This window comes from Lithobates pipiens, unplaced genomic scaffold (genome assembly GCF_037356315.1).
Source record: "Lithobates pipiens isolate NorthernLeopardFrog02 unplaced genomic scaffold, aLitPip1_a1.2 Scaffold_16, whole genome shotgun sequence".
Classification (NCBI taxonomy): Eukaryota; Metazoa; Chordata; class Amphibia; order Anura; family Ranidae; genus Lithobates; species Lithobates pipiens.
Window position 1 is genome coordinate 193786804 of NW_027507748.1, and position 13503 is coordinate 193800306.

The 13503-nt window shown below is 42.4% G+C and overlaps 1 protein-coding gene across 1 annotated transcript in view; it reads left to right on the forward strand.

Annotated features, from left to right (window-relative positions):
- OTC (ornithine transcarbamylase) overlaps positions 1–13503 on the forward strand; it is a 139605-nt gene that overhangs the window by 49791 nt on the left and 76311 nt on the right. The window contains exon 4 of the mRNA XM_077480865.1: positions 10311–10398. Coding sequence (XP_077336991.1) covers positions 10311–10398 — 88 coding nt within the window. The remainder of the gene's footprint in view (positions 1–10310; positions 10399–13503) is intronic.

Genomic DNA, 13503 nt, shown 5'->3' on the forward strand with positions numbered 1-13503 from the left:
GTCACTCTTCAAAATTGCACATGCCCGTGGAATGGCGCCAAACGTCGCTACTTAAAAAATCCCCATAGGCGACGCTTTAAATATTTTTTTACTGGTTACATGTTTTGAGTTGCAGAGGAGGTCTAGGACTAGAATTATTGCTCTCGCTCTAACATTCTCGGCGATACCTCACATTGTGGCACATGCGAGCACATGGGGACATGGGCGCTTTAATTTTTATTTTATTTTTTTATTGTTCATTTTACTTTATTTATTTTAGTTTGACATTTTTTTTCCCAAAAATATATTTTTGATCACTTTTATTCCTATTACAAGAAATGTAAACATCCCTTGTAATAGGAATATGGGGTGACAGGTCCTCTTTACAGTGAAATCTGGGGGGTCAATATGACCCCACATCTCACCTCTAGGCTGGGAAGCCTGAAATAAAAAATAAAAAAAAGATTCTGGCTTTGATCGTACTGGCGAGTTGGTAGAAGCACCGGAGGGCGGTGAGGGGTGGGGGGCGTCTATGGCTGGGTATTTCAGGGTATCACCGAGTATGGCTGGGTATCTCTGAGTATGGCTGGGTATGGCAATTTATGGCAGGGTATTACAGAGTATTGGCGGGGTGCTACAGAGTAATAGCAGGGTACTGCACTGCAGAGTAATGGCAGGGTACTGCACTGCAGAGTAATGGCGGGGTACTGCACTGCAGAGTAATGGCAGGGTACTGCACTGCAGAGTAATGGCGGGGTACTGCAGAGTAATGGCGGGGTACTGCACTGCAGAGTAATGGCAGGGTACTGCACTGCAGAGTAATGGCGGGGTACTGCACTGCAGAGTAATGGCGGGGTACTGCACTGCAGAGTAATGGCGGGGTACTGCAGAGTAATGGCGGGGTACTGCACTGCAGAGTAATGGCAGGGTACTGCACTGCAGAGTAATGGCGGGGTACTGCACTGCAGAGTAATGGCAGGGTACTGCACTGCAGAGTAATGGCGGGGTACTGCACTGCAGAGTAATGGCGGGGTACTGCACTGCAGAGTAATGGCGGGGTACTACAGAGTAATGGCAGGGTACTGCACTGCAGAGTAATGGCAGGGTACTGCACTGCAGAGTAATGGCGGGGTACTGCAGAGTAATGGCGGGGTACTGCAGAGTAATGGCGGGGTACTGCAGAGTAATGGCAGGGTACTGCAGAGTATGCACTGGTATTGCAGAGTATTGGCAGGGAATTGAGGGGTTAAATTCAGTGAGCAGCGATGTGGGCACTGCAGATGCAGCCCACATCGCTGCTGACACCGATCTCTTTCCCCTCCGCTGTACCGATCGGTACAGAAAGGGGAGGGAGGAACAGGCGTCATAACATGACGCCGGTTTGTTTCCAAGTGATCACTCCGTCATTTGACGGAGCAATCACGTGGTAAACGGCCGCTATGAGCGGCCGTTTACCGTGATGCGCCGGGTCCTATGGACCCGGCGGTCACGGATGCTCTCGAGTGCGCACACCTCGGGGCACGCGAGAGCAGAATTCTGGGAGGCCGTTAATTAACGGCCTCTCTGAGTTAAACAACCGCCCTGAAGCCGTTAATCGGCAATGGGCAGTTGTTAAGTGGTTAAAGCTAGATCACTAGCTATATAGGTGAGGTGAATATAGTGGTGTATACTGCAGTCAGGGCACAGACAACAACCACTACACAGCAGCAAGATAGGAAATCAGCCAAAAACGATTGGTGTGTACTGTGTTGAAGGTACACAGAACACCCACTGCTTCAGATGCAAAGTAACACACTACAGGAGGCCGCCTTAAAGGCGGCCTTATATAGTGTGGGGCGTGCACTACACAGCCTGAGCTATGATTGGCCACAGGCAGGATGCCTGTGGCCAATCATGGCTCTCCTCGCTGCCGGCGCTGCGATTGGCCAAGCATGCGGGGTCACAGTGCATGCTTGGCCAATCATCGGGCAGCAATGCACTGCGCCAACGCAGTGCATTGTGGTCCGCGCGCGCGTCACTCGAATTTTGACGCGAACGGCCAAAACGTTCGGAATTCGCCGAACGGCCGAACGGCCAATGTTCGAGTCGAACGTACGTTCGACTCGAACACGAAGCTCATCCCTACTTCCAAGAAGTTGTACAGTTTGAATTATTTGTATGGAACCTCTTGTGTTGGCTGGCTGTGCTTTTTTGCCCTATCGCCTGTCAGGATAAACCTAGGCTTATTGTTTATGACTTTAATGTCTTGAAGATCACATAACAAAATAAAGGTAAAGGGTTTGGGTTAGGTGTAGTATTAGCAATAGGGTTTAAAGCAATATTAAACCCAAAGTGCAAACATTTATTTTAATGTAGCTTACTAGTTCCTAGATGTAATTCGCTGCGTTCTGTTTTCTTTTTAACTGTTTTCCGACCGGCTCATGTCTATTTACTGGGGCAGAACGGCATCCCTGTGCTAAACCCCATACCCTTATGGGGTTTCCTTTATGGGCCACCAGAGGGCACGCACATGCCCGCTGCACGGCGGGGGACTCGATGCACATGGCTGGCAAATGCGATTGCTGCCGGCCACACGCGATTACATGCACGAGCACCAGCTACTGTCAGAGGAGAGGAGATATGTCGTTTGTTCCTAGTAAGTAGGAGCATCAATATGTCTCCTCACCTACTCAGTCCAATCCCCATACAGTTAGAACACACTGAGGGAACACACATTTAACCCCTTGATCGCCCCCTAGCATTAACCTCTTCCCTTCCAGTGACATTTACATAGTAATCAGTGCATTTTTACAGCACTCATCGCTGTATAATTATCAATGGTCCCAAAAATGTGTTAAAAGTGTTCAATCTGTCTGTCACAATGTCGCAATACCGCTAAAAATCACAGATCACCGCCATTACTAGTAAAAAAAATAATAAGAAGAAGAATACCATAAAAATGCCATAAATCTTTCCTATAGTTTGTAGACGCTATAACTTTTGTGCAAATTTCTATTTTTTTTTTACCAAATATATGTAGAAGAATATTTATAAGCCTAAACTGATGAAGAAATTTGTTTTTTTAAAACATTTTTGGGGATATTTATTATAGCAAAAAGTAAAAAATATAGCTTTTTTTTCAAAATTGTTGCTCTTCTTTTGTTTATAGCGCAAAAAATAAAAACCACAGGAGGTGATCAAATAGCACCAAAATAAAGCTCTATTTGTGACAAAAAAAGGACACAAATTTTGTTTGGGTACAGCATTACATAACTACACAATTACCAGTTAAAGCGACGTAGTACCAAATTGTAAAAAGTGCTCTGGTCAGGAAGAGGGTAAAACCTTCCGTGGCTGAAGTGGTTAAGCATGCATTCCTTTTCTTTTCATCTGGTGATCCAGCCAGTAAGTGTTGTTTTTCAACAGAACAAGCTCTCCTGCAAATGCAGTAGAGTGTCGAGGCTAACCATTTACTACTGACTGTGGTGGTCAGTTGGTCAGTTTCTCTTTATAAATGTGTAACCTTATTCCCAAAAGAGAATAAAAACTGTTGCTGCAACTGCTTATGTAATTGCAGTGTGAGCTGGAGTTGGCATCAATTTGTTTGTGTCTCTAAATCTGTTAAGCCTCGCACACATGGTACGATTGTTGGCAGGGGATTATCTGTTGACAGACCGTTGTCCTAAAATCTTATCGTTAGTACCCTCTGTTTGACAATTGTTGTCCAACTTTTGGCTAACAAATGTTGGATGACAGGCTAGTAAATTTTCAGCGGACAACGGTTTGACGTCAGATTTTTGTATGTCAGTACACAAATCCGTCACACAAAAGTACGAAAGTACAAACATGCATGATCAGAATCAATGCTCACCAAACAGGAAATTAGCAGTAGGGGCCCAAAGGGTGGCACTCAATGTAGAGGGTTGCACAACAATTGTGTACCGTTAGTATGCAAGACAAGTTCCTGGTGCACACCCTTTTGACAAAAATCTGTTGTTCAGTTAGCCAACAATCGGACCATGTGTACAAGGCTTTAGTCCATCTAACACTCCTTTACCCCCAGACCAACAATGCTGTTGTCCAAAGGTGCCTCTGTGCTCCTTCATCCAGAGTGGGGGCACTCTAATACAGGAGTATGTTACTGGCTAGATCATTAGATGAAAACAAAAGGAAATAGCAAAAAAAAAGAAAGTTAATGCAGCCACCACATCAAAAGACTGATAAACTGCAATATATTACATTTGGTTTGGCGGTTTAATACTACTTTAACTATGGCTACCATTAGGCTTGAGGTTACTGGTTTTTGGCAACAGAACAAACCCTTGATGTTAATTTTGCAGAAAAATGATGGACATTTGCAGGTCTTTTTTTTCTCAGCATAAGAAAGACTGACCTGCTCAAACTATCTCCTAGATTGTAAGCTCTAACGAGCAGGGTCCTCTGATTCCCCCCTGTATTGAATTGTATTGTAATTGTACTGTCTACCCTAATGTTGTAAAGCGCTGCGTATACTGTTGGTGCTATATAAATCCTGTATTATAATAATAAAAATAATAATAATAATAATAATAACTGCCATTTTGCTAAAGACCATATTATCTAACCTGAAGACTGTCACGTCCTTTCTCCTTTCGTGGACACCTGCTATACAGTTGAAATAGATGACCTTCATTTTATGTTCTTGTAATGCCATTATCTGGTCATATGTTAGTACGTATCTACTGATTAAATCAGAACATATGCCTAATCTGGCCTTCAGCTGGTCATATGTTAGTCTACATCTACCGGTCAATCATGACAGTTGTTATACAATGGGTAAAATAAGTATTGAACACATCACCATTTATCTAGGTAAATATATTTCTAAAGGTGTTGTTTACATGAAATTTTCACCACATGTCGTTAACAACCCACGCAATACATACATACCTACATACAAAGAAACCAAAACAAATAAGTTCAGAAATTAAATTATGTGTAATAAAATGGCACAAGGAAAAAGTATTGATCACATGAAGGGGAGGTGCATGAAAGACATGAAAAACCAAGACACCAGCTGAAATATATCAGTAATTATAAATCAACCCTGCCCCTTTTCAGTGTAAATTAATATCAGCTGGTTCAGTCTCAACTAGGGAGGGGCTGGACACACCCCCCCCCCGTTCGGTTTGCACCAGAACATGCGAACAGGCAACAAAATTTGTTCAAGAAGGCGAACACTGTTAAAGTCTATGGGACAGGAACATGAAAAATCAAAAGTGATAATTTTAAAGGCTTATATGCATGGTATTGTCTTAAAGTGTTTGGGGACCTGGGTCCTGCCCCAGGGGACATATATCAATGCAAAAGTTTAAATTTAAAAGTGGCAGTTTTTTCGGGAGCAGTGATTTTAATAATGCTTAAAGTGAAACAATAAAAGTATAATATTCCTTTCAATTTCGTACCTGGGGGGTGTCTATAGTATGCCTATAAAATGGTGTATGTTTGCCATGTTTAGAACAGTCTGAGAGCAAAATTAAATTTCTAATGGAAAAAAAAGTAATTTAAAACTACTCGCGGCTATAATGAATTGTCGGTCCCGGCAATACACATAAAAGTTCATTGATAAAAATGGCATGGGATTCCCCCACAGGGGAATCACGAACCCAAATTTTTTAAAAAATGCGTGGGGGACCCCCCAGATTCCATAGCAGGCCCTTCAGGTCTGGTATGGATATTAAGGAGAACACTGTGCCAATTTTTTTTTTTAAATGACGTGGCGGTCCCCCTCAAAATCCATACCAGACCATTAAGGTCTGGTATGGATTTTAACGGGAACCCCGCACCAAAAAAAAAAAAAGGTAAACTGGTGACCCCGCCCCCTCTGACACTATGGGGGAAGCCATAGGGAATATAAGAGCTGTCACCTGAACAGAAACATCACAAAGCGGGAGACTCCCATTGAGGCGGATCGTCCAGAGGACGAAGCGGAGAAGAAGAAGCCAGAGGAAGATGCCGGACGAGAAGACTGGAGGAAGAAGTGGAGAAAGATAAAGGAAGAAGCGGGGGAAGAACAAAATGGAGGAAGAAGAAGAACATCGAAGGAAGACCAGAAAAAGATGGAAGAAGCAGGGAAAGAAGAAGACATTAATAAAGGAATTGTCAAAAACCATCTATTTTCTTTTTTAAAATTTTTGACACTTTTTTGTGAAATGGTAGGGGTACATTTGTACCCATTACCAATTCACACAGGGGGGCCAGGATCTGGGGGTCCCCTTGTAAAAGGGGGCTTCCAGATTCCGATAAGCCCCCACCCGCAGACCCCCACAACCACCGGGCAAGGGTCGTGGGGATGAGTCCCTTCTCCCCATCAACATGGGGACAAGGTGCTTTGGGGGGCTACCCCAAAGCAACCTCCCAATGTTGAGGGCATGTGGCCTGGTACGGTTCAGGAGGGGGGGATGCTCTCTCGTCCCCCCTCTTTTCCTGCGGCCTGCCAGGTTGCGTGCTCGGATAAGGGTCTGGTATGGATTTTTGGGGGGACCCATCCCATTTTTTTAAAAAAATTAGTGTGGGGTTCCCATTAAAATCCATACCAGACCTGAAGGGTTTGGGTCTGGAATGAGTTTGATGAGTGTTGATTCATGCTTTTCTTTTCACGCTTTTCATTTCGTGCTTTTCATTTCGCACTTTTTATTTTGCACTTTTCATTTCGTGGCTTTCAGTTTGTTTCTGAATGGGCGTTTGTCAACCAGACATGTTGCGGAATCAGAGAAGATAACGTGTTATTTATTATTGGCCTTGGAGTTATTGCTTTGGCATTATTGTTTTGGTTGAATAATTATTTGATTTGGTATATTTTTTAATATTTTTGGATGCATAGAATACACTTTTTGGTTAAGTTCTATGGGCAGATAGCATGTCTAATTTTTTTTTGTTTTCTTTTTTAATGCACCATAAAAAAAATTGTGGAGAATGATACTTGGCTATGTGTTTTACTTCAAATGACAGTTTTGGAGTAGGCAGTTACATTTAAAAAAAAATACAATGTAAAATTGACAAGGGACACCAACATACAGTGGTGTGAGAAAGTGTTTGCCCCCTTCCTCCCCCCTTGTTAAAACATACTATAACTGTGGTTGTCCACACCTGAGTTCAATTTCTCTAGCCACACCCAGGCCTGATTATTGCCACACCTGTTCACAATCAAGGCATCACTTAAATAGGAGCTGCTTGACACAGTAAGGTCCACCAGAAGATTCTTAAAAGCTACACATCATGACCCAAAGAAATTCAGGAACAATTGAGAAAGAAAGTAATTGAGATCTATCAGTCTGGAAAGGGTTATAAAGCCATTTCCAAAGCTTTGGGAATCCAGCGAACCACAGTGAGAGCCATTATCCACAAATGGCGAAGACATGGAACAGTGGTGAACCTTCCCAGGAGTGGCCGGCCGCCCAAAATTACCCCAAGAGCGCAGCGACGACTCATCCAAGAGGTCACAAAAGACCCCACAACAACGTCCAAGGAACTGCAGGCCTCACTTGCCTCAGTTAAGGTCAGCGTTCATGCCTCCACCATCAGGAAAAGACTGGGCAAAAATGGCCTGCATGGCAGAGTTCCAAGGAGAAAACCACTGCTGAGCAAAAAGAACATCAAAGCTTGTCTCAATTTCTCCACAACACATCTTGATGATCCCCAAGACTTTTGGGACAACATTCTGTGGAACGATGATACAAAAGTGGAACTCTTTGGAAGGTGTGTGTCCAAGTATATCTGGCGTAGAAGGAACACTGCATTTCATAAAAAGAACATTATACCAACAGTAAAATATGGTGGTGGTAGTGTGATGGTCTGGGGCTGTTTTGCTGCTTCAGGACCTGGAAGACTTGCCGAGATAAAAGGAACTATGAATTCTGCTGTCTACCAAGAGATCCTGAAGGAGAATGTCCGACCATCTGTTCGTGTACTCAAGCTGAAACGAACTTGGGTTCTGCAGCAGGACAATGATCCTAAACACACCAGCAAGTCCACCACCGAATGGCTGAAGAAAAACAAAATGAAGACTTTGGAGTGGCCTAGCCAAAGTCCTGACCTGAATCCTATTGAGATGTTGTGGTATGACCTTAAAAAGGCCGTTCTTGCTCGAAAACCCTCTAATGTAACTGAATTAGGACAATTCTGCAAAGATGAGTGGGCCAAAATTCCTCCAGGACTCTGTAAAAGCCTCATTGCACGTTATCGCAAACGCTTGGTTGCAGTTGTTGCTGCTAAGGGTGGCCCAACCAGTTATTAGGTTTAGGGGGCAATCACTTTTTCACACAGGGCCATGATGGTTTGGATTTTTTTTCACCTTTAATAATAAACACCTTCATTTACAAATTGCATTTTGTGTTTACTTGTGTTGTCCTTGACTATTGTTTAAATTGGTTTGATGTTCCGAAACACTTAAGTGTGACAAACATGCAAAGGAACAGGAAATGAGGAAGGGGGCAAACACTTTTTCACACCACTGTAGTTGTACCTTTGATCTTAAAAACTACAGGATAATGGTGTTGTTTTAACTTGCCCAAATAAAGAAAAAAAGCATAATAATATTATTCTTGATATCACTAGAAAAAAAAAGCCTTTTAAAATTAATTTGCAATAACTCCATCAGTATCACCAGCAAAGCAGCTTCATTATTATCCCATTAACCACTTTCAGACCGGACCAATTTGCTGGTCAAAGACCAGACCACTTTTTGCGATTCGGCACTGCGTCGCTTTAACTGACAATTGCGCGGTCATGCGACGTGGCTCCCAAACAAAATTAACGTCCTTTTTTTCCCACAAATAGAGCTTTCTTTTGGTGGTATTTGATCACCCCTGCGGTTTTTATTTTTTGCGCTATAAACAAAAATAGAGCGATAATTTTGAAAAAAACACATTATTTTTTACTTTTTGTAATAATAAACATCCCCCAAAAATATATAAAAAAACATTTTTTTCCCTCAGTTTAGGCCGATACGTATTCTTCTACATATTTTTGGTAAAAAAAATTGCAATAAGCGATTATTGATTGGTTTGCGCAAAAGTTATAGCGTTTACAAAATAGGGATAGTTTTATAGCATTTTTATTAATAATTTTTTATTATTTTTTTTTTTACTAGTAATGGCGGCGATCTGCGATTTTTATTGTGACTGCGACATTGTGGGGGACCCATCGGACATTTTTGACACATTTTTGGGACCATTGTCATTTATACAGTAATCACTGCTATATAAATGCAGTGATTCCTGTGTAAATGACACTGGCAGTGAAAGGGTTAACCAGTGGGTGGCAGTGTAGGGGTTAAGTGTTCCTAGGGGTGTGTTACTAACTGTGGGGGGGTTGGGCTTTCATTTAGTGTACACTGATCTCTGCTCCAATCACATGGAGCAGAGATCAGCGTCACTAGTTGCTAGGCAGAATGGAAAAATGTTGTTTATACAGCATTTCCTCCATTCGGCCGCTCCGTGAGACGATCGCAGGGATGCCCGCGGCGATCGAGTCCGCGGGTCCCGCGACCGGACTCACGGGGGTCCCGACCAGCGCGGGAGGGCGCCGCCGGCGGCGCGCTCCCGATGGCACGGCGGCAACGAATATTGGACGTACATGTACGCCAATATGCCTGCCCGTACCATTCTGTCAACGTACATCGTCGTGCGCTGGTCGGGAAGTGGTTAAAGAAGAAGGGAATGTGTGCTGCATTTGGAGATTTCATAATTTGCCACATCACGAATGTTAATTCTTTATTATGTACGCTAGTTTACAAGACTGACCGCTTCCGAGTACTTTGGACTTTTGTCCGACGGACTTGTGTACACACGCTCCGAAAATCCCACAACACACATTTGTCCGTGAAAAATTTGAAAAATTTGTTGGCGGAAAGTCCGACAACAATTGTCCGATGGAGCATACACACGGTCGGATATACCGCCAACAGCCTGTCATCGAACATTTCCAGTCGCAAAGTCTGATCGCATGTATGGTCCATTAGAGTGTATGGCCAGCTTTAGTAATAGTCCGAACAGCCAGCTGCAGGTGGAGCGATTACAAAACAATATTCTTAAACTCTAACAAGTGGTGTCACCCGCCTGGTTGTGCTGTCGGTATTAATTAAATAGAGACTGGACAGAATTACAATTGCTTCCTTTGACAGTACACAAATGTATATTTCTGCTTTAACAAGATTATTTGTGTTATTTTTGAAGGTTCAGCTTCACAGGTACATGACTCTTCTAACCTAAACAATCACCTTAATGAAATTTCATTGTGTATAGAAAGTCTTCAACAATGTGAACTTTTGTCTTTTGTTTTGCTGCTCCTTATGTAATATTTTGTACTTACAGGATTTGCTTTATTGGGAGGACATCCTTCTTTTCTCACCACGCAGGATATTCATTTGGGAGTCAATGAAAGCCTGAAGGACACAGCAAGGTCTCTTTCATGTTTTATGTTCCCTGTAGATTCTTCTGTTTGTGTGAAAGAAATGCAGTTTTCTATTAACCCAATCTACATTACCAGAGTTGAATCCACTGGGCGCTTCTTGTAATTAAAATAATGTCAGAACATAAAAAATACTCAAAGCCGCTATTGTAGCTACCTACCATACATGATTTCATGTTTAATTCATTTACTAACTGTAGAAATAAGAATGTATTCATTTATAGGTTGCATGTTATTCAGAATAAACTATTCAAGCAAATTTCGATTTGGGGACAACCAGTCGGCTGAACCAGGCAAATTTTGATTCATGTATGGCTGGCTTAAAGCGTTTGTTACCCAAATATTTCATATTCTTGATATGTGCCTGCTGTACCATGTACTTGTATGAGAAAGTATCCTGTTCTCTTTGTATTGCTTGTGTGAAAACCCTGGTGTTCCCGCTAATCCTCATGCTTTCCGATTAAAAACTGACCACACTATGCAGGGGAATACACCGTGGTCAGTTCTCTATAGACATGTGGAATTCGTTTCATTCCGAATTAGTTTTTTAACGAATATTGACAAATTAGTTAAACCCGTTTAACAAATTTTTCCTAATATTCCTAAATTAGAAAATTCGTAAATTAGAAAATCCGAAAACCCGAAAATTCTAAAATCTTAAATGATAACTAACTAATAATACCTTAACTATTAATAAGTATTAAATTATAGGTATTGGAATTTCCTTTCAAATTTGGCTGCTAGTGAACATAACGAATACGAATAATACGATAAAAAAATAATAATACGAATACCAAAGTTACGAATTATCCGAAATAACAAATGCTGTATCTAAACTAATGGAACATAACAAATTAATAATAATAAATAACATTAATAACTTTTTATTATTATTATTTATTATTAATTTGTTACATTCCATTTGTTTAGATGCGGCATTCGTATATTCATAAATTCGTATTCGTTACATTCACTAACAGCCAAATTTGAAAAGAATTTCCAATACCTATAATTTAATAGTTAGTTATTATTAGTTAGTTATTTATTAGTTAGTTATTCTGTCAAATTTTCTGATTTTTCAAATTTACGAATTTTCAAATTTACGAATTAACAAATTTTGGACTTTACAAATTTGCGAATTTACAAATTAACAAACTTATGAATTTACAAATTCATAACAAATGACCTGAAAAACAAAAAGATAACAAATGAAACAGTGCACGTCTAGTTCTCTAGCCATGTTGAGACATGTCCTGATACCTGTCACTGAGAAGCTCAGTGGGCTGCTGCATCTCCTCCCCTCCAGCTCTTATGCAACTGAGAGCAGAGAGAATGTGATCACTTATAACAAAGGGAAAAAAACATATTTACAATGTATTTTTATATCTATGCAAAAATGTTTTGACTCATTTATTTTTTAAACTGAGTGGGTTGTTTTGCAAGGTTTGTACAAAAGGGAAGGATCCCTGTAGTCGCACATCCATGTAGTCCCTAGAATCGATGTAAGGGTGGCAAGTGGCAACCTCAGCCTGGACTCCCGCCAGGCCATGCCCAAAACACATTTCACTCCCCCCTCTGAGCTTAATCACGAGGATCAAGTTTTACATCAACTAACATGCTTTACAAGGTGATCATTTACAATAACTTTAAGTATCAGTGGAGTGAGTGAGTAGCTTGAGTGGTCACTCAGGGATAGGAATTACCAGGTAAAAATAAAAACAAGAGGAGCTGAACAAAGAACACAAATGCAGCCACCACAAATAGAGGAATAATGGGATTTTATATATAACCTTTTGTGTTTTTTTGGTTAAGATATAGTTTAAGAAACTGGAGAATGTCAGTGCGATTGGCTCTCATTTAACCATGTCACAGTACCTTATGTCACAGTACTACTTACAGCGAAACCACAGGCGAGCAGGTGACACGGGATTTCCCAGGGCGTGGAATCTAAGAGTCAGCCGGTGTTCCGCCAGGGACCCTCTCATGAAGGTTTGGACTTAGTTGCGTGCTGACCCCAGGTCCGGGTTCACCCTGCTCGCTAGGGAAGTACCAGAAGACACTGTAGACAAGGATGGATGGATGAAGCAAGGAAAGCCAGGTAGTGAGCCAAGGTCAGGGCGGGCTGCAGACAACGTAATCAGAACAAGCCAGGTCGGTACACAGAAGATCAGTTCACGAAAAGTCAGGTAAAACAGGTTGCACAGGGGAGCTTCAGAAACAAATGTTGCTCAAGCAATGGTAGCAAGTTAGGAAGGGATTTAAATAGAGAAGCACATGAGGGGCTGGACGGGAAGTAGCAGGAAGGAAACATATATCAGGCAACAGGTGAAGGGCATCGACGCCCATAGCTGCAGAGTGCACAGAGCTGAACACCTGACAGTGGACAACAGATGCCAGCTGACCCACTGCAGTAAAGGTGAGACACAGATCAGCTCCGCAGCTGATCTGTGACAGTACCCCTCCTCTTACGAGGCCTCCCTACACGTCTGGGGGCTGGCTTGGAGGGAAATTTCTGATGGAATCTGGTCACCAGACGTGGGGCAGAGACATCAGTGGCAGGGACCCAAGACCTCTCCTCCGGACCATAGCCCTTCCAATCAATGAGATAGAATAACTTCCCCCGGGAGTACTTGGAGTCCAATATTACTTTAATCTCATACTGATCCGAGGTATCAGCCACAGGAGTGGGGTGAGAAGAAGGGCGAGAAAAGCGATTGAGGACCAGTGGCCTGAGCAGGGAGACATGGAAGGTGTTGGGTATCCTGAGATGAGAAGGTAGACGGAGCTTGAAGGCCACTGGATTGATCTGGCGGAGAATAGGAAATGGACCAATGAAGCGAGGGGCAAATTTCATCGAGGGTACCCGGAGTCAGATGTGCTTGGTAGAGAGCCAAACTCTATCGCCAGGCAGGAACTTAGGAGCCGGATGGCGATGACGATCTGCCGCCGTTTTATGCCTGGAAGCAGCTAGATGAAGATTCCCAGAGACTTCTTTCCAGATTGAGTTGAAGGACCTTTGGGTCTCAGCTGCTGCTGGTACCACAGGAGAAATGGGAACAGGAAAGGGAACAGATGGATGCTGCCCATAAACTGTGA